Source organism: Hordeum vulgare, chromosome 5H (genome assembly GCF_904849725.1).
Source record: "Hordeum vulgare subsp. vulgare chromosome 5H, MorexV3_pseudomolecules_assembly, whole genome shotgun sequence".
NCBI lineage: Eukaryota > Viridiplantae > Streptophyta > Magnoliopsida > Poales > Poaceae > Hordeum > Hordeum vulgare.
The window spans coordinates 247,149,579-247,174,020 of NC_058522.1; the positions used below are offsets into that span (position 1 = coordinate 247,149,579).

Genomic DNA, 24,442 nt, shown 5'->3' on the forward strand with positions numbered 1-24,442 from the left:
TAGATTTTTTTGAAGATTCCTTGGGAAGCTTAAAAAAACAGAGTTATATACCAAATTTTAATTTCTTTACCGAGCAACACATCATGGAGCTATCCGGTTTGATTTATTTTTTCATAAACGAAAGTGAATTTTAAGGAATAGAGTAGTTCCAAACAGCCTAGTAACTAAAAAAAAATAATCAGGAGCCCACGTGAAAAACGGAGCAGTGCAGTGCGGGACAAGAACGTCTGGTTGTCTGAGCCGGGGGATGGACGCTTGGCTCCTCTTCCAACTCTCCCCTTCCTCTTCTCGCGTCTCTTCTCTCCAACTCCACTCCTCCTCCTCCCCACCTCGCGCCTCTTAATCTGATGCCGGGACGTCGGACGTGATGGCTGCGGCGGGAGCGGCAGCGGGCGGTGGCGGGGAGGGGTCCTCCTCGCCGACTGGCCTGACGATCGGGTCCCACTACGGGTCCACTGGAGGTGAGGACCATTTGCTGTCATAATAGGTTTTTTTTAACCTGTGTCATAATAGGGTTTGTTCAATGAGGAGGGTGTGCGTGTTGAAGATTAGTTGCGTTAGGGGGCGGAATCGGGGTAAGACACGTTAGGTTTTAGTCCTGTCATTGCTGCGACATTTGTTACCGTCGAGCCGCGCGGCGCGGGGTTGATTTGAGATCGTTGCTTCCTGTTGTGTCGGGTTTTTTTTTTTTTTTAATTCCTGTCGGCGCCTTCAATGCTATTCCGTATTACATTTACTTTTTATCCGCGTGTGTTTTCTATGCGTGTCTTTTTGGGTTAAAGTATGTGTTTGAGGAAGATGGTGTCCAGCGTACGGGAGAGGTCGGAGGATCTTTAGCTAGTTTTCATTTTGGAAACAAGCGAGCGGTGAAACGCGTTTGGATTACAGTTGCAGTCGCAATTGTGAGAATCAGGGGACAAACAGAGAGATGTACTTGACTTTTGGCATAAAGGTGACAGTTTTTGTGGAATTGCTTTCGTCCCCACTAGGATTCACGGTGCAGCTTGCTTTTTCTGCAGTCTCGTGAGGTGATGGCCGTAATTTACCATTCCTTGAGGCACTTCGAATGACAATAGCTTGGGGTTGTACTCTGTCAGAATGGTGTTTGGTTTTATCTTTCCGGAACAGTGAAGATACTGAGATTAATTTGCTTGTGATATTCTCCTGCCTCGTTTTAGTAGCTCCATTTCGCTCCATTTCACTTCGTCATCCCTTTTTTGTGTTTGCTTTCAGCATCAGTGTGCTCATCTATTTAGATGGTCAGCACTGCTTTCTTGGAATGACAAGTTCCATCATATCATCTGTGTTTCATCACCAATTAGTTTAAGCTCTAAGCTGTAGACAAGTATCATAGAAATTTGTGTCTTCTGTCTGAACTGGAAGAAATCTTTTTTCTTTTGGTCTTGCAGCTGATGAAATTTGTTTGATGTTTCTCATCATCTTGAAAAAAAGGCAATATCTAATGTGATTGATTATTCATCCCTTTTGCACTGCTCCACATTATTGGCTCCCCGCTCTTTTCTTGTCACAATAACTGTTTTTGGCATCCTTCTTTTAATACACTTTGACAAGCATTTAGGTACATGTTCGAGAAAGAAAATCAGTAAAATAGTGGGTACCCACACTTATAATTGAAAGTTCTTATTGCAATGTGGTACCTCATCCTTTTCCAGAAAAGTTCTATTTTGCACAGAAGCAACTAAATTCAGTGCACTTCTAACTTGACTCTTGCTAGGGGATCTTGTACAAAAATGATGAAGTAATGTGAACTTTTACTTTGCTTGGAATTGGATTGGAACAAGCAAAATTTATCTCAGAAAGCCTGCAGGCTGAGTTGCTTTACTGCTTCTCTTTTCCGCACATGAATGCAAATCTTCTAGACCACTTTGTATGAATTGAATTAGTGGGTGATCTGAGGTCAAGTATGACCGCATTTGGATTTGCAAATATGAGATTAAGCATTCTGTGTTATCTCGAGTATAAAATTCTAGCATTACTGTTGTCTTAGCCTTACTCTCGTTGTGTGAAGGGACAGCTGACACTATTTCTCAATGATGTTGCAGAGGCAACATGGCAAATGACTTTAGGATGTGGAGGACTGTCTATGGAACCTGGTCCATACCCTGAGCGTATAGGAGAGCGTGATTGCAGTTACTATATGAGGACTGGATTTTGTAGGTTTGGGGTAACCTGCAAATTCAATCACCCTGCAGACAGGAAGCTGGTACCTGACCTATGCATCATGTGCAATTTGTTGTCATTCAGTAATCATATTGCAGACTCTGAAACCTATTGTTTTGAACTTTTAAGATTTTGCCACATTATTACTTTCCATGCCGCTGGCCCTTTTAGCAATCTTTGTATCCATACTTTGTGTTATAGTGTTTGTATAAGAAACTAAATAGTTCAACTTGGATAGTTCATGTGTAGTTGAATTGGATATGCTCACTAGTTATAACTTTTTTCTACATGAGAAGGTTCTCAAAATGTAATGAGGTTGAACCACTGAGAGGTAGTTGTGAAAAAATTGCAAGGAGGTGACATACTGGAATCTTTATGTATACTAGTAGGATGCCCGTGCTATGCTAATGAACCACAAGAAAGTACATAATCCAAAATAGTCCATCCTAGGTCGGTATTTAGAGAGATAGGATACTCCTCCATATTCTCTGCTTGGCTGAGACCCCTAATGTTTACAAGTAGAGGTTGTCCCTGGGGATGTCAACCAACCTTTTAATGACCTCCTGGTCAAGTTTAGTGGAGTGTCGTAACAGATGCTGCAAGTGAGGGTTGCCATGGTAAAGGTATAGGCCCAAATGGTCCAAATGAGATTTGATCGGATTGAATGAGTGTAGTTTGTGGTAAATCTGTCCATGCGCCCGAAACGTGTACACCCCCTGGCTTCATGTTTGTATATTTCTTGAGAAGTTTTAAGATGGTCTCAAACAATTATTGTTTATCCATTTACAATGATCAAATTGCTAGGTGGTAAGATTGACCTTTGCAAGGTTATTGATGTCTTTGCGCATCATTACTTGTTAGTAGCTGTCATGTGTTATCTACAACAACAACTACTACTACAAAACCTTTAGTCCCAAACAAGTTGGGGTAGAGTAGAGGTGTGAAACCCATAAGATCTTGCGAGCAATTAATGGTTCTGGTACATGGATAGAAGCTTCCACACGCACACTACTATGGAAAAGCCTAACAGTAGCGCGACTTTTCCCTGTAGCAGTAGGGCGGGTGCCTGCGCTATTGCTACGTCGCTAGAACTAACTTTTAGCAGTAGCGCAGGTTGCCCAGCGCTACTAGAAACTGGGTTAGCAGTAGCGAGTTATTATAACCCGCGCTACTACTAGTCGTGCACTAGCAGTAGCGAGCTTTTAGAAACCGCGCCACTACTAAACGCGTGTATTTCTTTATTTATATTTATATTGTATTTATACACGGTTATACATATTAATATAATCTTCAGGACGAATATCATCTTTAAGACGAATATCGAAGGTTATTTCCATATCCTCCTGAAATCCATATGCCTTACCTAGAGCTTTCCAATTTGAGCAACCAAAATGCGAGTGATTAACTGCATTGTATAGTTCAACCCGAAATGTGAAACCATGTTTAGTCCTCAGGTGAGCGCTCCTTGTCTCCATATTCTTCATTTCTTGGAAACCGAGCTTCTCCAAGACATACCGTCTTGCATGACAGGGGATGCACTAGTCGAATTGTAAAAAACGGAAATACATGTTGAAGCAAAGAAACACAAAGTCATGATTAATTATGGAAAAATAGTTGTCATCGTTGCGTATCGTAAAAAACATCAAAAGTCCCGTCAAGCTTGATCGTGAAGAACCTGCCGTTTCGTAGGTGAGGCCTGTCGCACAGACCCCGACCTTTGCCGCATAAATCACACTCAGGGATCCCCTCGTCGTCAGGCATTTCCTGTGTTCATGATTCACAGATTAAAAATCGACAACAATTATACCAAAAAGTATTTAACATGGGTTGGGTTTCGGTCTGTCAAGGCTTTCCTTGAAAAACTCTCATATCTCATGGTGTCTATGGTGCACTCTCTCACACTGATATGGTGGTGTACGTTGGTGGACACTCCCTCACACTAATATTTTGACCGTCGGTGATGGTCGCTCCTCCCTTCGTTCGCACGTGCATTACCAAAATCTCTAGCACACGGGAATGAAGGAGGAAGCGACCCCCACGACAATAGTCGGGATTCTTCCTCTGATATTTCGACCGTCGGTGCTGGTCGCTTCCTCTTCTTCTCTCGCGCATTATACCAAGGTATATATCGTGAGAAGAAGAAGAGGGAAACGACCCCCACGACAATAGTCGGGATTCTTCCTCTGATATTTCGACCGTTGGTGCTGGTCACTTCCTCTCCCTCTCTCGCGCATTATACCAAGGTATATATTGCGAGAAGAGAAGAAGAGGAAGCTGATGGATAAGTCTCTGTACTAAGGTCTTTGTGAGGTTGCAACACATGGTCTTTGTGGGGCTGCAACACATGGTCCGTGTGTCCTTGTGGCTGTTAGGATAGCATCCTTGACCATCAAGGACTGGCAGTTAGGATAGCATCTTAGACTCGACGAAAAAGGGTTTCCCCCCGCTTTGTATTACAAGCTAATACAAAGTAACCAACCATTACATCCGACGATAGGTGCCGGGGCGGAAACAACACAGTCACGCCCAAAAAAAATGAAAAAGAAAATACAAAAGAAACAAATGCCGACACCGGCGGATCGACAAAAAACGCAAAAGACTCGCGACCACTGCGCCCACCAAGAGTCTTCCACCAAGCTCCAGGATCCCAAAGCGTCGGTACCCATCAACACCTCCAAGAAGGAATGCGACGATGACGACGATGCTGCCAAGGGTTTCCCCCGGTACGTGATGAGGCGCGAGGAAGGGTAGCCCCGACGCCCTCCAGGAAGGTTCGACGACACCCACAGGCGTCACTGCGTCAGTGTCGTCCGGGCCGACAGGGGTTTCCCCCGATCCCAACCTGCACCTTGGAATCTCCGGAGCCTGCAACAAACCGACCCACACCTTGCACCAACATGGTCTTGAGGCCCTTGCGCTGTCTCACCACGACACCGTAAGGAGAGACCTGCACGGTGACGAAGAGGAGCCGGGACTAGGAGCAGCAGCACCGTCGGCACACGGGAGGGCTCAACCTCCACCGTCAACGACGGTAGCCTACCGAACGCAATAGCAGGAGCATACCAGGCTCATGGGCCCACAGTCCCGGCCGGGACCCCCCCGTAAAGCTCCCGCCATCGCGCCGCAACAGGCACGCCGTCGGCGACGCCGCCCCCCGTCCAAGCTGCTCCTCCTCACCACCACGCAGAAGACAATGCAACCACGCCGGGTGCTGGCCCGTAGGGCCCAGATCTGGTTCAGGGGTGCGCCGCCGGCCTCCCTACACCACCACGCCGCCCTGCTGCCAAGGAGCAGCGCTGCCACCTCACCCGCCGCCGGCCACCAACGCCGGGTCGCCTGACCGCAGGCAGGCCGAGCTACACCGCCGTCGCCCCTGCCCCGGGAAGGGGGAACACGCGCGCGGGAAAAGGAGGGCCCGTCGCCGTCAGCACCACCCAGGGTTGCGCCGGGGGCGCCTGCTGGCGGCGGCGGGGGGGGGGGGGGGGAGATGGAGGAGGAGGACGCCCGCGGGGAAGAACTCGAGCGCTGCCTCGGCCACCTCCCTGGGAGGCGACGCGAGGGCGGGGGAGCCGGATCGGCGGCCGGCGGCGGCGGGGAGGGGGGCGGATTGGGAGGGCGGAACCCTAGTCGCCCCTGTCGCAAGAGTGGGGTCGCTCACAGGATGCTCACCTTTCCATAGCATCTTAGCACCATCTTAGACTAACATCTTAGCATATGCTAGGCTGGCTAGCAACCTATAAATATGTATCCCCAACCACTCAGGTTGGCATGGCATTGCGTGAGAAATAAACCTACGAAAATTATCCCAACTCTCCCAGTGTCATCCACCATTATCAATGCTCAGTTTGAAATGAAGGCTAACAAGTGGTATCAGAGCCAGGTTGTCTTGTAGCCTGAGCATTTCCTGCTCACCTCTCTCCCCGGGAGCTGAGTAGCCCCAGCCGGTAGCAGCAGTTGCTCCGACTGCCCCTGGTTACCTCCCTCCCTTCAGACTGCCGAGCAACAACTCGTCAGAAGCCGCCTCTTCTCCACGCAACAGCCCCCGAGCGGCGAGCCATGTCTGCAGGCCGCTCTCAGCACACGGCTACCTCGAGCACACAACGTCGACAGGAGGCCGAGCGCGCCGTGGCAGAGGAGCGTGAGCGAGTGGCTGCAGCAGCCGCTGCTGCGGCAACAAGGGCGTTGAGGCTGGCAGCGGCGAACTGGCAGCAGCCAGAGCGGAGGTAGAAGCAACCAGGACGGAGGTAGAAGCAGCAGCAATAGCGGAGGCAACACGTGAGGCTACGTCGGAGGCCAAGGCACTCTGCGGCAGCTCCAGCAGCTCCGCGCCTGCGGCCGCCACCGACGACGCAGACCGCGACAATGTGGAGAGCGGACGACGCAGTGGGCAGCCAAGCACGCCCGCGCACATTGCGATAACGCTCCAGGAGGAGGCGCGCATGGCGACGGCGGCTGCGATGACCAGGACCGGGCCTCTACGGGGTCCGGACTGTGGTCAGGGATGTTGGTCCCAGTGTTGGGTGGCCTACCCTCACCAAAACCAACTACGTCGAGTGGGCCGCGATCATGAAGATCAGACTCCAGGTGCGGCACATGTGGGAGGCGGTCCAAAACGGCGATGTCGACCTTCATGAGGATCGACGGGCGCTGGACGCCCTCATCGCTGCAGTCTCGCCCGAGATGCAGTTCTCGCTTTCCAACAAGCGGACTGCCAAGGAGGCTTGGGACGCCATCGCTGCGGCATGCATCGGCAGCGACCGTGCTCGCAAGTCCACAGTGCAGGCACTTCGCAAGGAGCGAGAGAGCCTGGCCTTCAAGCCAAGTGAGGACGTTGATGACTTTGCTCTCCGTCTCAACACTCTGTTGCAGAAGATGGTGCAGTTCGGCGATGTCACCTACAACGAGGAGAGAGCTGTCGAGAAGCTTTTTGGTGCATCCCCGAGAAGTACAAGCAGATGGCTCGCTTGATCGAGTCTTTGTTGGACCTCTCCATGATGACGATCGAGGAGGCGATAGGTCGCCTCAAGGTCGTCGACATCGACGAGCCACAGTCTCTCTCGGGGCACATCACCACCGGCGGGAAGCTGCTCCTATCTCGGGAGCAGTGGGATGCCGACCTGGTGACAGGAAGAAGGGAGAGCCCTCTTCCACGGCGGGTGGCCGCAGGCGCGGCAAGGCGCGAAGAGGCGCCCAGAGCAGGGCACAAGGACTTGCTGAAGGTGACGCCCGCGGAGGCGCCAGGGACGGCGCCGTTGGCAAGCACAAGCCGTCACAGGACAACAGTTGCCACAATTATGGCCGGCTTGGCCATTGGGCCAATGAGTGTCGACAGTCACGACACGGCCAGGCTCACGTCGCACAGGCGGCGGAGGAGGAGACGGCTCTGTTCATGGCGCATGCAAGCATTGAGCTACCTTCAGCGACACCGAGGCAACGACTCTCCTCCACCTCGACAAGCCAAAAGCGCACGCTCTTCTCGGCGATGGCTTCGGGAAGGACAAGACTGCGGGGTGGTGCCTCGACACCGGCGCGACCGGCCACATGACCAGTCGAAGAGAATTCTTCGCCGAGCTCGACTCCGATGTCTGAGGCTCCGTCAAGTTTGGGCATGCCTCTGCCGTGGAAATTAAGGGTGTCGGCTCCGTCATCTTCATCGCCAAGACTGGAGAGCACCGACTGCTCACCGGTGGCTACTACATCCCCGCGCTAAGGAACTCCATCATCAGCTTGGGACAGCTAGATGAGAACGGCTCCCGCATGCTGATCGAGCATGGGACCCTACGCATATGGGATCGCCACCGTCGCCTTCTCGCCAAGGTACCCAGAGGTGAAAATCGACTCTACGTCCTTGACGTGCAGGTGGCACAACCCGTTTGTCTCGTTGTTCGTCGGGACGACGAGGCGTGGCAATGGCATGAGCACTTTGGGCATCTTCATTTTGAGGCCCTGAAGCATCTAAGTGCCAAGGAGATGGTTCAAGGCCTGCCGTGCCTAGTCCATGTGGAGCAGTTCTGCGACATCTGCGTGTTGACGAAGCAGAGGCGACTCCCCTTTCCCCACCAGGCGAGTTTCTGGGCCAAGGAGAGGCTTGAGCTCGTGCACGGGGATCTGTGCGTGCCGATGACGCCAGCCACACCAGGAGGTTGACGCTACTTCCTGCTGCTCGTCGACGACCTCTCTTGCTACATGTGGGCGATGGTTCTCGGCAGCAAGGGAGAGGCGGCGGACACCATCAGGCGCGCGCAGGTTGTTGCGGAGGCGGAGGGCGGCCGCAAACTGCACGTGCTGCGCACTGACAACATCGGCGAATTCACAGCGGCTGAATTCGCGTCGTACTGCGCTGATGAGGGCATCCAATGCCACTACTCCTCGCCGTACAACCCGCAGCAGAACGGCGTCGTCGAGCGGCACAACCAGACGGTTGTGGGGATGGCTCGGGCTCTCCTCAAGCAGAGAGGGATGTCAGTCTTCTAGGGAGAGGCGGTGCTGACGGCCGTCTACATCCTCAACCGCTCGCCTACTAAGGCACTCGACGGCAGGACGCCGTACGAGGCCTGGCATGGGCGGAAGCCGGCGGTCTCCCACTTGCGGGTCTTTGGCTGCCTCGCGTTCGCCAAGGAGCTCGGCCACATCGACAAGCTCGACGACAGGAGCACTCCAGGAGTATTCATCGGCTACGTGGAGGGTTCGAAGGCCTACCGCATCCTCGACCCAAAGACACAACCATAGATTATTCTAATATTTATCATTATTCTAGCCAAAATAAATTATTCTACGCGCTTAACAAATCTCGGTGTCGTGCCTCGTGTGATTGCTTGTTCCTCACTGGATGAACTACGCGCCTTAGATTATTCTAACATTTATCATCATTCTAGCCAAAATAAATTATTTATATGTAATGTGATTCAATCATATCTATGTATTTTTTGGCAAGGTATCAATGCGTACGTAGAGCGGTTGAAATATTTTGTATAAGCGTATAAAGTGATGAAGAAGGGATGTCCGCTGATGAATCTAATGGAGCTTCGACCAGAGCCTGCGGATCAAAGTTATATGATACTATTTTTTTTTGGAAAGAAGTAATCTTCACCAACTTTTTTGGTTCACTCCATTGTATCATCATAACTCCAGCAAGTACACTTCCTCAAATTAACTAAAATTTGAAGAGTCCTAGGTAATGTTTTTTCTCCAAATAATCTTTTTATTGCAGTCATGCTGAACGTCCCTTGTTCGGCTTCCAGTGATGTAATTTTTTAATGTGGGTTGCAGCTCAATAGCCCCAAGTGTAAGAGTAGAGCAATGAGTGAATTAACCACCAACTCAAACCTTTATAAGTGTGAGTTAATCACGTTGTCATGTAGGATTAGGAAAGAAAGCCAAACCGAGTCCTAGTAGTATTAGGATTCCTAGTCCTAGTCTATTTCCATAGTCCCTTGTGGACGTGTATAAAAGACACCCTAGGGGTGTTGATTGTAACACCAGAAAAACGAAAAGCAATACAAAGCAAAGGCTCGACACGGGCCTTTAGCCATCAAATCCATCGATCAGTTTTATTCGTGTCGCTAGTTACGCAAGTTCCGTCAAGTAGTCGGCCGAAGCAAGAATCGCGTAGGCACGCCTGTACAGCTGCATACGCACGTTCAAAAGCCAACAATTGGTATCTAGAGCCTCGACGATCTACGATCTACGATGACGGACAGCGACGCTGAGTCGGTCAAGTCCGGCAGCGGCGGTGCCAAGGCGAACAAGAACGGCGACAAGGTGAAGAAGGGCGTCAAGTCAGCAACCAGTGGTGGAGGAACGAGCGGCGCTAACGTCCTGGCGCATCGCAACATCCCCATCCAGTACCCGATGCTCACCGACGCCAACTACGGCGTGTGGGCGGTGAAGATAAAGATTATTCTTCGATCCCTTCGAGTGTGGGAGGCCATCACGGACGACGACGTCGACGAGGAGCGCGACGAAGGTGCCATGGCCGCCATAGCCCAGTCTGTGCCGGATTCCGTGCTGATGACATTGGCGGAGTTCGAGACGGCAAGAGAGGCGTGGAACGCACTCAAGGAGATGAGGATCGGAGAAGATCGCGTCACCAAGGCTCGGGCACAAGTGCTGAAGCGCCAATTTCACAAGTTGCAGATGGAGGAAACTGAATCGGTGAACGACTATGCCATGCGTCTTACTACTTTGGTGGGAGAGATCCGCGCGCTTGGTGCAAAGCTCGAGGAGACCGAGATTGTGGAGAAATTTTTCAGTTCAGTGACTGACAAATTCACGTACATCATCGGCACGCTCGAGCAGCTTTACGACATCGACGACATGACCATAACGGAGGCGATTGGACGCCTGCGGACGTGGGAAGAGAATGCTCGTGGCTGTCGAAAAGGCAACGGAGGAGGTAGTGACCAACTCATGTACTCGCGTACAGATTGGGAGTCCCCAAGTAGCAAAGGAAGGCGTGATGGCAACGAAGGCTCAAGCAACGCAACGCGCGGTGGACAAACCGGAGAAGGCAAAGGAAAAGGCCAACCACAAGGTCGTGGTAAGGCAGACCGATCTAAAGGGCGGAAGCAACGGAACTTGGATATGTCCGAGGTCAAGTGCTATAACTGCAACGAGATGGGTCACTTTGCAAAGAATTGTCCGGAGCCTGACAAGCGGGAGATCAAGGCAAATTTGGCAAAGGAGGAAGACGAAGGTCCAGGTCTTCTGATGGCCGAAGTTTGTGATCTCGCTGAAACAGTGGTTGTGAAACCAAGCCGGAAGGTGCTACTTCATGAGAAGAATGTGACACCTAAGTTATCCGGGGATCACAACGTGTCGTGGTATCTCGACACGGGTGCCAGTAACCACATGACGGGATGCAAGGAGAAATTTCTCGAGCTGGAATATGATGTTGAAGGCTCAGTCAAGTTTGGTGATGGTTCAAATGTGGAGATTTGTGGGCAAGGATCTGTCCTCTTCGAGGGTCTCACAGGCGAACATCGCATACTCACCGGAGTGTACTACATCCCACGGCTTCGCAACAACATCATCTCTATCGGGAAACTTGACGAGAATGGATGCAAGGTGGATATCGAGAACGGAGTGATGACGATCTTCGACAACCTCCGGAACGTGCTAACTCGTGTTAGTCGCACACGGAACAGGCTCTATATCCTCAACCTTGATCAATCTCAACCGGAGTGTTGGCTCGCCAAGAGTGATGATGATTCGTGGTTATGGCATGCTAGATTTGGACACGTTAACTTCTACGCCTTGAAGAAGATGTCAAAGATGCAGATGGTATCCGGGATGCTAGTTATCGACCATGTTGATCGAGTATGTGACGGGTGCTTGGTTGGAAAACAGCACCGCAGGCCATTCCCTGCTCAGTCTACCTATCGTGCAAGTGATGCACTCGAGCTGCTCCATGGTGATCTATGTGGCCCTATCACCCCGGCAACTCACGGAGGAAAGAAGTACTTCTTCCTTGTGGTAGATGACTACTCGAGATATATGTGGGTCGTTCTCCTACGGTCTAAAGATGAGGCGTTTGAAGCATTCAAGAAGCTGAAGGCTGCAACAGAGATGGAACACAAGCTGAAGGTTCACGCTCTACGGACAGATCGCGGCGGAGAGTTTACGTCGAATGAGTTCAACGACTACTGCGAGAAGATTGGCATAAAGAGGTTCCTCACGGCACCTTACACGCCGCAGCAGAATGGGGTCGTTGAAAGGCGCAATCGAACCGTCGTTGACATGGCAAGGAGTTTACTCAAGAGCAAGAACCTGCCAGGGACCTTTTGGGGAGAAGCTGTCTCGACGGCGGTCTATCTTCTCAACCGGGCTCCAACGAAGGCGGTGGTCAGCAAGACTCCGTATGAAGCAATTTACGGACGTAAGCCGAATGTGTCTCATCTACGGACATTCGGGTGCGTGGCACATGTGAAGACGGCGGAGCCGCACCTCTCAAAGCTTGCCGATCGTAGCACCAAGATGGTGTTCATCGGATACGAGAGCAGTTCTGGCACCAAGGCATACCGTTTCTACGATCCACAAACCAAGCGTCTACGGATTTCACGCGACGTCGTGTTTGAAGAAAACCAAGCGTGGAATTGGAGCGCCGCAGCCGACGATGCTCCAAACAGTAACATATTTGCAGTTGAATTTCCAACTGATGATGATGCAGGGGAGGATGTCCAGGTGATTGGCAAGACGCCCAACCAAGGTGACCACAATGGTAGTGATCATCATGTTGCCGACACCGATGACGACGCGCATAGGTCGCAAGGAGATAGCGACAACGCCGCGCACGACACAGGCGGAGATCTCGACGACAACGTCGACAACGAGGCGCATAGTGACGACGACAATCAAGATGATGGTCACGGTCACGACGACTACGCCGACGACACGGATGTCGATGACACACCAAGGTCTCAGCCGTCTTCCTCAAGTGCATCAACACCGACACAATTTGTGTCGCCTCCTTCGCAAGCCACAACGGACTCCTCAGGGCCTCGTCGCTACAAGACCCTCAAGAAAGTCTACAAGTACACAAAGCCAGTTACGCTCGAGTACTCCGGACTATGTCTGTTCGGAGTTGAGGAGCCGGCGAACTTCGTAGAGGCGAGCAAAAGTCCTAGCTGGACGCACGCCATGGATGAGGAGATGAAGGCGATTGAGAGCAATGGCACGTGGACTTTGGTAACCCGACCTCCAAACCAAAAGACGATAGGTTTGAAGTGGGTTTACAAGTTAAAGAAGGACACGGAGGGTGCCATTGTAAATTACAAGGCAAGACTCGTTGCAAAGGGCTACGTTCAACGTCAAGGAGTTGACTATGATGAGGTATTTGCATCGGTTGCTCGAATCGAGACGGTGAGAGTGCTCCTAGCTTTGGCAGCACAAGAGGATTGGAAGGTTCACCATATGGATGTTAAATCCGCTTTCCTCAATGGCGATCTCACAGAAGAAGTGTACGTGGAACAACCCCTCGGCTATGAGAAGAAAGGCGAAGAAGAAAAAGTTTACAAGCTCAAGAAGGCACTTTATGGGATAATGCAAGCGCCAAGAGCTTGGAATTCAAAGTTAGACCAAAGTATGGTCACGCTCGGATTCAAAAGATGTGCCCTCGATGATCCGAAGGACAGTCTACAAAGCACCAAAGAAGAGGTGAAGATTGAACACAACCAAAAAGGAGTGTTGTCATCGAGCTACGGACGAGCCGACGACAGTAAAGACGGTCCATAAAATGCTGCAAGGGACGACAAAGGCCATGCCGATGATAACAGTTATGAGAAGCAGCAATCGTGTTTGGGACCCAGGTTGAAAGTAAGGACATCGTGATTAGGGGGTGAATGTGAGTTAATCACGTTGTCATGTAGGATTAGGAAAGAAAGCCAAACCGAGTCCTAGTAGTATTAGGATTCCTAGTCCTAGTCTATTTCCATAGTCCCTTGTGGACGTGTATAAAAGACACCCTAGGGGTGTTGATTGTAACACCAGAAAAACGAAAAGCAATACAAAGCAAAGGCTCGACACGGGCCTTTAGCCATCAAATCCATCGATCAGTTTTATTCGTGTCGCTAGTTACGCAAGTTCCGTCAAGTAGCCGGCCGAAGCAAGAATCGCGTAGGCACGCCTGTACAGCTGCATACGCACGTTCAAAAACCAACAATAAGTAGGATAATGTGGGTTGCAGCTCAATAGCCCCAAGTGTAAGAGTAGAGCAAGGAGTGAATTGACCACCAACTCAAACCTTTATAAGTAGGATAATGTGGGTTGCAGCTCAATAGCCCCAAGTGTAAGAGTAGAGCAAGGAGTGAATTGACCACCAACTCAAACCTTTATAAGTAGGAAATAAAAAATATACATAAATCAGTTTATTGGTTGTTCATATAATCTGCGTAGAGAACGTGAAAGGCGCATGGGATTTCAAACATTAGAACGCGAGGAGACATCAATTGGACAACACTGGCTGTCAAGGCATAGCAATTACACCAAGCAAGAGATGCGTTCCATAAAAAAACTAGGTGGATATTAGATGTTGTCTGCCTGTGTAGTTGAGATAGCTTGCCAGTGCGCACCTAATGCAGTCCTGCTGAACATCCCTTGTTCGGCTTCCAATGATGTAATTTTTTAATGTGGGTTGCAGCTCAATAGGCCCCACGTGTAAGAGTAGAGCAAGGAGTGAACTCACCACCAACTCAAACCTTTATAAGTAGGATCCTCGTAGAGAACGTGAAAGGCACATGGGATTTCAAACACTAGAACGCAAGTAGACATCAATTGGACAACACTGGCACTCAAGGCATAGCAATTACCCCAAGCAATAGATGTGTTCCATAAAAAGACTAAGTGGACATTAGATTTTTTTCTGCCTGTTTAGTTGAGATAGCTTGCCAATGCGCACCTAGTGCAGTCATGCTGAACATCCTTTGTTCGGCTTCCAATGATGCAATTTCTTAATGCGGGTTGCAGCTCAATAGGCCCCACGTGTAAGAGTAGAGCAAGGAGTGAACTCACCACCAACTCAAACCTGTATAAGTAGGATTCACTTCAATAAAATAAAGCATGAGAATTTGGTCCTGGAAATCGTACCAATGTTTTACTTTGTATCTAGTTCTGAATGAAATTTGTTTCGTTCCTCATTCTTCCCTTTTCCATATTTGTTTTCTTGGTGAATGCATTTTTGGGTCTAAGATCTGTCGTTCTATATGCTACAAAAAACAAGTTATAAAGAGAACATCTACTTTGCCTAGCCATTGATTACTTCCATAACTTATATCATTTAACATGGTGATGTTGATCTAATGAGTTCAAGACCATATATTTCGTGATCCAGAAACTTGAACACCATCTCAACCCCTCTTTACAGTGCGGCTTTTCCTATGACTCTAATAACCGAATTCTCTAAAAAAAATAAAAACGCCAGAACCTTTTCCCTTCCTGATTGCGGGGTCTCTCACGTCCATATATGTCATTTATTGGGACCATGAATCTTTAGATCAGTCGATTAAACATGTCCCCACTAATTACATGCCATCAACATCCAAACCCAATTAGGGGCTTAGATGTCCTTTCAATTCCCCACCCACTTTGGTGGTTGATGACAATCTGATGAGTGGATAGAATAAAGATATTCAACAAATATAACCAAGGATTTCTTATAGATATAAAAAGGAACTCCCCTTAAGTCTGTGGCTTATTTTAAGTTTTGCTTTGGAATGCAAAATACACGACACTAGTTTAGTAGAGCCCCTCCTATATCTACAGAAACCGTGAAGTGCAAAGTGTCCAAGGTATGGGAATGTAGCATGCTTTGCAAAAGTACTATGTAAGATAAAGATAAACAAGTAAAGCAATTTTCACAAACTAGAGGTGTGTGAATAAACATGGCATATGACAAGAGCAGAAATCATGACACGATATGAGTACAAGATATAAGACGTAAGTATACTGTCCGCTTAAGTTTTTTTGTCTTGACCTATGTTATTTTGATCAAATTCAGGCTGTTGCTGCTGCAAGGATGAAAGGCGAGTATCCTTACAGAGTTGGTCAACCTGAGTGTCAAGTGAGTTTAATTTCTTATTGAATTTCAAAATCATTATGTCTATATTTGATACTGTTGACCATCTGTCATTAGCTGTTTTCTGTATTAACCTTGAAAGCTATTCTGTTTGAATCATTTGTACATGCGAGTCAGAATTTTATGTGTTTAATGTAATTTCTGGACAATTACTTTTTACAGAAAAGAATGTATTTTATGTGTTTTTTCTTTCAGTCAGCAGAAAATATCTTTGAAAAGAAGATACTGTATATGAGAGATAAAACTTGAACTTACACTCATCATTCTCCCATCTTTTGTTTTGTACTATGAATTATGTTTAAGAAAATTAATATTGTGCATTCTCTTACAGTATTACCTGAAGACTGGGACATGCAAGTTTGGAGCAACATGCAAGTTCCATCATCCCAAAGAGAAGGCTGCAATTGCAATCTCTGCACAGTTGAATGTTCTAGGCTACCCACTGCGTCTGGTTTGTGCTGAAATTCTATGATTTTAGTTCCTTCCATCGCACAAGTCTTTTGCATGATCAACTTAATTTACTTGCAGTTCATTATTGCAGAATGAGAAGGAATGTGTTTATTATTTAAGAACAGGGCAGTGTAAGTTTGCAAGCACATGTAAGTTTCATCATCCACAACCATCTAGCACAATGGTTGCTATACGTAGCTCTATTTGCTCACCTGGACAGTCTACAACCTCTCCTGGTCGAAATACTTATTCTGGGGCTGTAACAAACTGGAGCTTGTCAAGATCTGCCTCATTTATTGCAAGCCCCCGGTGGCCTGGTCCTTCTGGTTATGAACAAGTGATTGTCCCTCAGGGCCTCGTCCAAGTTCCAGGGTGGAATCCTTATGCCGTATGCACTTTTTTCCCATCAAATAATAGTATCGTTTTTCACCCTCAACATGTTATGCTCATACATGTTGCTGCAACAGCATGCAAACATGGGGTTGGCTTTAATCTTAAAACAGACTATGAGCCCACTATATTCATTTCTGATGCTTTTCTAATTGAGACACTTTCTGCATCAGGAAAGCTGGGGTTCTACATATTCTTGTACATAGGACCAATTGATACCTTTGCAGTGCTTATGTATAATTTCTGTTCTTGTCCCAGTGTGAAATAGACCCTACAATACATGGCAAATTATTTCAACCATGGCTAGTGATGCTCTAACTCCAGCACTAGTAAAACAATAGTTCCTATGGGACAAGAATCTAGCCCATCCCTAATAAATCTGTAGCTCGAAAGAAAACTGTCATGTTTAGGAGTAGGGCACTCTAGCCTACCCCACTCCTTTTAACTCCCAAAATTTTGTTGGGAGCTCTGCAAAACAGTCCCCCTCAACTAGTAGGGAAAATTTGCTTTCCCAACCGCAGCCAAATTCACGGCTGCCAGCCCCTCCATCACAGACGGATGCCGCCGAAACGCCTCACCCGGGCCTCCACGGCAGGATCCGCCTTTGTGGCGTTGTGCTCCGCATTGGCGCCTCTGCCACCTGCTTCGGGCCTGCCACCGCACCTCGAGCTCTGCCGCCATGCTTACCGCCTGCAGCCTTGCTCAAGCTCCAGTGCCCCTTCGTGAGCTTGTAGCATCTCTATATTTTTCATCGGCTATGTAATGAATTATTTGGACTGTGGTAATTGGGGATGGGCAAGAGATGCTCTTAATCAATCTTACATGTCAGTTCATTCACAATGGGGAGTTTATATGTACATGAATATTGGTGTCATAATACCATGATTCCACGGATTATTGATCCAACTATTACACATCAAAATCTCACCCCATTTCGATTCCTAGCAACATATCTCCGGAACATAGTCTGGTGCTCCTCCAATATTTCTCATCAACCTTATGTTTGGAAGGATAATACTGACATGCGTAATACCCTTTCAGTTCTCTTATCTGTATCTTAAATGTGTCATTTGTTGATGCCATCTTTTTTACTCATCATGTGGGTGCCACAGATTATCAATGGTTTGTATGCTCTCGTAGGCACAAATGGGCTCTTCTTCTCTGGATGGCCAGCAACGAACACCTGGAACTGCTCATTACTATGGCACACATCAAAGGGAAACAACTGGAATGGGTGAACATGGAATGTTCACTTCACACAAAGCAGGTTCTGCTCCACTTGGAGTTTATGCAGTACAAGGGGAGAACACATTTCCCGAGAGACCTGAACAACCGGAGTGTCAATTCTATATGAAAACTGGAGACTGTAAGTTCGGTGCTGTTTGCAAGTTTAATCACCCAAAGAAACGAATGGTTCCTGCTCCAAACTGTGCACTGAGTCCATTAGGTCTGCCATTGCGCCCGGTAAGATTTGTTTTCCACCAGAGTGATATGCATCCTGCAGAATGTATTGCATCCATCCCATTCATAGGATTTTTTCTTTAATTTTTTGTTGTCTATTCCTGTCCTTTGGGTAATGACGCAGGTAAACAAAAACCTTGGGATAACCTTGAGAAATGGGAACTGACCTAAGATATCCATTTTCTTGAAGCCCAAGTGTTTGGGTAATTTTGTCAGGGAAGGATGTGAAATTTTACTGTTTATCACGAATGTTGGTTGTTTTCATGTGGTGTAAGTTCTCCCTAAGATTTAGAATCAGATGTACTTGATCCAATTTTTACTGCGAATGCGTAAAAGTATTATCTCTTCCTGACAACATACCCTTGCAGACATGCTGTGTCTTAATGGAGAATGTTACTGAACTTGCTCTTTTTCTTGCTTACAGGGAGAGCCTATCTGCACCTTTTATTCTCGTTACGGCATCTGCAAGTTTGGTCCTAACTGCAAATTTGACCATCCTATGGGAACCATTCTGTATGGATCCCCAACCTCCCCAACAGGTGATGTGCCACCTTTGCACTACCAATTGGCACCCACACCAGGGCTTTCAGAAAGATTGCTCGACGGGGGTTCTGGAAGGTCGCACCAGCTTCCCCAATCTGATTCCCAGCATATACCCTCCGGGGATGGAAGTGATGAGAGAGAGGCATCGTAAGCCTTACTCAGTCTTTCTTCATGCTGCCTCCCATTCTTGATTCTTCAGTAATTATATATCCCACACATTGGAAAAGCTGAAGCTGTACAGGTCCTCATCCATCCTTTTGCTGCTCTTTTGAGGTTTCCACAAACGGTTGCTTCATCATGTCTCAGTCTCACATTCACGCAGGAGAAGGTTCTCGCTCGCCCCTTTGATGCCCAGTTACCCATTGAAATAAACCGGGTAATCTTTACTATTTATCTCTACCAACATATGGACACAAGATCCACTCGCTGACACTGGTTTCTGCGAATGATGTGCCTTGATAACTTTGTACTGGTGAGGTTGAAGTGGACAAAGCATATCGAACTAACTGTACTTGGATCCAACATCTCTTCCCTTTCCTTTTTCTTTTTTTTCCCTTTCTCAGCATTTGGGGGTGGGGTAGTGGTAATGGTAGGGCTTACTGCTTGTTCAAGTTTGCATGTTGAAAACAGCAGAAACAATACCCTGCTTCCTTATAATAATTCTGATCTGTGTATTACCCACTGAATTACTTGTTCAATAATAGGTCCGGCAAGTGTTGCACCTTCTGAGAAATTGATTTCACCATGAAGGAATTATTTGTTCTATAAAAGGTACCGGCAATTGTCATGCAATCTGAGAAATTGGTTTCACCATGATTTCTGGTTACCTATCTGCTAGATACCGGAATTACACTTCCAATGAGACTGATGCGATGTTGTATTCCCCATAAGTTTGAGTTGTGTGGTCTTGTTGCACCGGTTAATGATGCATTCGCTCTTTAATCGTGGATGTTGAAGTGGAATGTGGCTCATTTTATTGCGAGGGCCTGATTCAGAAATAAGAGAGGATATCATATACTCCCTTCGTAAGTAAAGTAGTGATCTAAATGCTCTTATATTTCTTTACAGAGAGAGTAATATAGTACCGCTCCCAGTGATGCCGACGCACCGCAAAACATTGAGTAGCCGAGTTGCGTTGGCATTATCGTGACGTCCACTTCACTCACTCTGTCTGCCCTCCTACTCCTGTTGTCTCATTTGTTCCTCGGATGAACCAACACTTCTCCCCATCACGTTGCAGTCCTCTTAGTTCTATGAAGATATTGATTGGAACGACGAGATAGTCAGCCTTGAGGAGGAGCAGGATGGCGTTGCAGACTGCAAAGATGATGACAAGACTGACTTCGCTGAAAAGGAGCATCATGTGTTCTTGCAGCGCGCCCCCATCATTGGTCACAATGAGGTATGTGCTCTAGCAGTATGCCCTCATCGCCAAGTGGAGGAGCGTCGTGCTCTAGCATCATGCCCGTGAGCATCGTGTCCTTTCGCTAGGTAGATGAGCGTGTGCTCTACGGAGTCATCCAAGAGTCCACCCACGAGAACCGAACCCTCCTCGTCATTGATAAGGAGTATTGCACCATGACCATGGTGGTTCATGAGTCCCAAGAATCCGCCATTGCCCGTCACGAGCACAAACTTCAATGGTTGCTCGATGAGTTTCGTGTTGATCTGCAGTGAGCCACTGATGAGTAGGATACTTCGTTGAGCTCACCTCTTACGACGTCACCATCAAACCTAGTTTCTGGTCATAACTAAGCATTGTTAAGGAATTACTATATTCAAAGAATGCTGAAATATTCTTAATTTTTTCTAGTGCGTGCACCCTATTATATCATTTCCACCTGCCTAGTTTCACCTCACTACACCAAACCATTTACTCCCAGTAAATTTTCAAATGTCGTGTCCAGAACATATAGTGGATTAAAACTATCAATGCAAACCTATCCTAGACATTTTAGTGCCATATAACATTTACTGGTGAGTAGGGCGGTACCCCACACAAGGTTTGCAAGCGGACTTCCCCAACACCCCGAACAACTAGCTCCTGTTGGCCATGGTTTGTCCTCTCGTGATGACGTTGCTCCCACTGTACACAAAGCCCTCCTCGGACCTTGTTCCCCTTTGACAAATTCTTCGTCGTACACGGCCAAGCGTCGCCGCCTAAGACGAACAATGCACAATTGTTCCTCTCCGCCATTTGCTTCCCTTCGATCCCTGGCTCGATAATTATCTCCTCTGCACTCTTCCATCACATCAACCCATGCCACAAATGCCCGCGCATCGTCCTTTCCATGCCAGCGCATCCCTGTTGGCTTTCATCGTTGCCCGACTATAAAACTCGTAGCCCGCGCTAGATTCTACACCTCACCACAACCCACCCACCTCAAATTGATCTTTAGTGCAGAGAACCAAGTCAAGGGAAACCTTATTCCACGACTCCGAGAAAGGGCTCTGACCCAGAAGCTCTGCCACTGCCCAACGCCTTGGGTCAATTTTCGGCCAAATACTTCCATCCCTGAGCTCCTTGCCTTCGTGTGGTGGCTATGTCAACCTCTCCCCCTCCCTCTCTCTCTTTCTTTCCCTCCCTCCCTCCCTCTTTCTCTCTCTCTCCCTCCCACCCTCCCTCCCTCCCTCCTTGGGTCCGAGTGCCATGATTTCAGATCCGAACCTATTATGATTTCTGTGAATATGAAAGTGATTAGATCCTATCGTGCATGTTGTATGCACCTATCACATGTCTTGATCTGCATTCCCCAAGGTGACAATAATTGGGATTCTTTTCGGTGATTGTTGTAGTTTGAGGAGTTCATGTATTCACCATGTGTTAATTCTTTGTTCCGATTCTCTATTAAAAGGAGGCCTTAATATCCCTTTGTTTTCTTATGGACCACGCTGCCATGGGAGGGTAGGACAAAGGATATCATGCAAGTTCTTATTGGAAGCACATATGACTATGTGCGGAATACATGCCTACATTATATTTATGAATTGGAGCTAGTTCCGTGTCACTCTAGTGTGTAATTGTTACATGATTGATGTCATCTAAATCATTATCCATCACCGATCCATGTGCCTACACTTTCCATATATCGAATCTTTCTAACACTAGTGCATCCGCGTGCCATACAAACGATTTTTATCCCCTTTCCGCGACACAGTTCTAAACTGCCACCTTGCGTGTGTGGGCGATAGGAGGGGGGGGGGGGGCTATCCAACATGACACAGATAATTCGTAAGTGATGCCTCCCTTCGGTCACACATGCTTGGAAAAAATAGAGCGTGTGCGATTGGGAGGACCATAACAAACAGACATATTGAGGAAGTCATGTGAGATGTGCTTCACACCCCACGCAGGGAATCCCAAAGATACGCCTCTGTTTGTACTACACATCACACATAATTATCTGCATCACATTGTTTGTGATAGGGATTGCCATCATACACGATAGTCATAATTCCGTCGATTGTGTTATTCAATACATCACTCAAGGTGCCTAGAAGAAACTGTTTGGTATTGGGATGTCCATCGCACATACCTGTTGTGTGAAAACGTTTGTGATAGGGTGGCCTAACACATAGAGTTGTTGACCGAAAGTCGTGTGTGATTGTTTACTAATCCAACACGCTAACTTTCTAGAGACCGTATGGGTTTGTTGAGGTTATCGCCCACTGTGTTGTCTTAGAAACCGCCTGCAATAGGAACCACAATTTTCAGCCTAATTGCTCTATTATTTATAATCCATTTAGTAATCAAATTAACATTTCATATCAAGCACACATTGTATTTCTTATTCGTATTACGACAATTAGGATTTCGTAATTGAATTACATGAGGGTACAACATCATATAGGCATATACTACCTAGCTACCCAATTGCTAATACATTTAATAATCAAATTAACATTTCATACCAATTCATCAATATGACCATGTGTTAAATTATTCCGGTTCTCTATTAAAAGGAGGCCTTAATATCCCTTAGTTTCCTTATGGACCCTGCTGCCACAGGAGTTTAGGACAAAAGATATCATGCAAGTTCTTATTGGAGCACATATGACTATATGCGGAATAGATGCCTACATTATATTGATGAATTGGAGCTAGTTCCGTGTCGCTCTAGTGTGTAATTGTTACATGATTGATGTCATCTAAATCATTATCCATCACCGATCCATGTGCCTACGCTTTCCATATAGTGAACCTTTCTAACACTAGTGCAACCACGTGCTATACAAACAGTTTTTATCCCCTTTCTGCGACACAGTTCTAAACCGTCACCTTGCCTGTGTGGGCGATAGGGGGGTGTCTATCCCACACGACACAGATAATTCGTCGGTGATGCCTTTGTTCGGTCACACATGCCAGGCAAAAATAAAGCATGTGCGATTGGGAGGACCATCACAAACAGACATATTGGAGAAGTTGTGTGAGATGTGCTTCACATCCCACACACGGAATCCCAAAGATACGTATCTGTTCGAACTGCACATCACACACAATTTTCTACATCACATCGTTTGTGATACGGATGACCATCATACACGACAGTCATAATTCCGTCAACTGTGTTATTCAATACATCACTCATGGTGCCTAGAAGAAACTATTTGGTATTGGGCTGTCCGCCACACACACTTGTTGTGTGAAAACGTTTATGATAGGGTGGCCTAACACACACAGTCGTCGACCGGAATCGTGTGGGTTTGTTGAGGTCATCGCCCACAGTATTGTCTTAGAAACCGTGTGCAATAGGAACCACATTTATCGGCCTAATTGTTCTATTATTTATAATCCATTTACTAATCAAATTAACATTTCATATCAAGCACACATTATATTTCTTATTCGTATTACGGCAACCATGATTTCATAATTGAATTACATCAGGGTACAACATGACATAGGCATATACTACCTAGCTACCCAATTGCACAAGAGGACAAAGTTTCAAATGCAACATATAAAACCTTTGGAAATTAAGTATCATCATAGACGGTAAAATAGACAGATGATTCTCGTCTAGAAAACTATGAAGTGGAAGGCGAATATTGAGCCTTCAGTGATGTTGAAGGTCCTCACAACTTTAGGCCGGTGCGTGTGGATGATTTTCCGCCCATCCTTCGTCCTCTTGATGAAGACTTCAAGGTTATACCGTGGGTGCTGTATGAATACCTTCCTCGTCTCTTGACCATACTGGTGGTTTGGGACGTAATCATCGATGAACTGCCTTCAAAAGGACTGAAAACAAACATATACATAAATATATTTTCTAAAATTTGAAATGGCACAAAGGGAAAAGGATAAGGTGAAAGAGATGGTACCATACTATAGTTGAATGATGTATTCTTCATTGTGTAGACAAACATCTTGTTGTTTTTTGTAGCTAGTTTTTTTATCTTAACAATCTTTCCGAGGTTCTTGATTTCAATGATATTCAACGACACCTCATTTCCCCACATGCAAAAAGAGTCGAACAGTGGGTCTAAACCTCTTACAACAGGACCTACATGTGCAAGAACAAATTATTAAAGACCTTAATATTAGAATGGTGTTGGGGAACGTTGCTTGGGAAACAAAATTTTTCCTACGCGCACGCAATACCTATCCATGGTGATGATCATCTACGAGAGGGGAGAGTGAATCTATATGCCCTTGTAGATCGCTAAGCGGAAGCATATATAACGCGGTTGATGTAGTGGAGCACCTTCGTGATCCAAATCGCAGCCCGTCCCGCGGTCTCATCATGATCCGTCCTGATCTAGTGCCAAACGGATGGGAGCTCCGCGTTCAGCACACGTACAACCCGATGACGATCTCCATCTTCTTGATCCAGCAAGAGGGGCGAA

The 24,442-nt window shown here is 47.2% G+C and overlaps 1 protein-coding gene across 2 annotated transcripts; it reads left to right on the top strand.

Annotated features, from left to right (window-relative positions):
• The first annotated feature begins 225 nt into the window (after positions 1–225).
• LOC123451971 (zinc finger CCCH domain-containing protein 66-like) lies at positions 226–19,328 on the top strand. Of its 2 annotated transcripts, XR_006632539.1 has the most exons (8): positions 226–461; positions 2,064–2,224; positions 15,674–15,736; positions 16,083–16,202; positions 16,293–16,589; positions 17,732–18,055; positions 18,477–18,836; positions 18,918–19,328. XR_006632539.1 is itself a non-coding variant. In XM_045128541.1 (7 exons), exons 1-7 carry the CDS (start codon positions 368–370, stop codon positions 18,744–18,746), a joined length of 1,329 nt encoding a protein of 442 aa, XP_044984476.1. In that variant the 5' UTR covers positions 226–367; the 3' UTR covers positions 18,747–19,328. The 2 variants fall into 2 exon arrangements, 1 of the variants encoding a protein (XP_044984476.1); XM_045128541.1 differs by having other exon boundaries at positions 18,477–19,328.
• Positions 19,329–24,442: the final 5,114 nt, after the last annotated feature.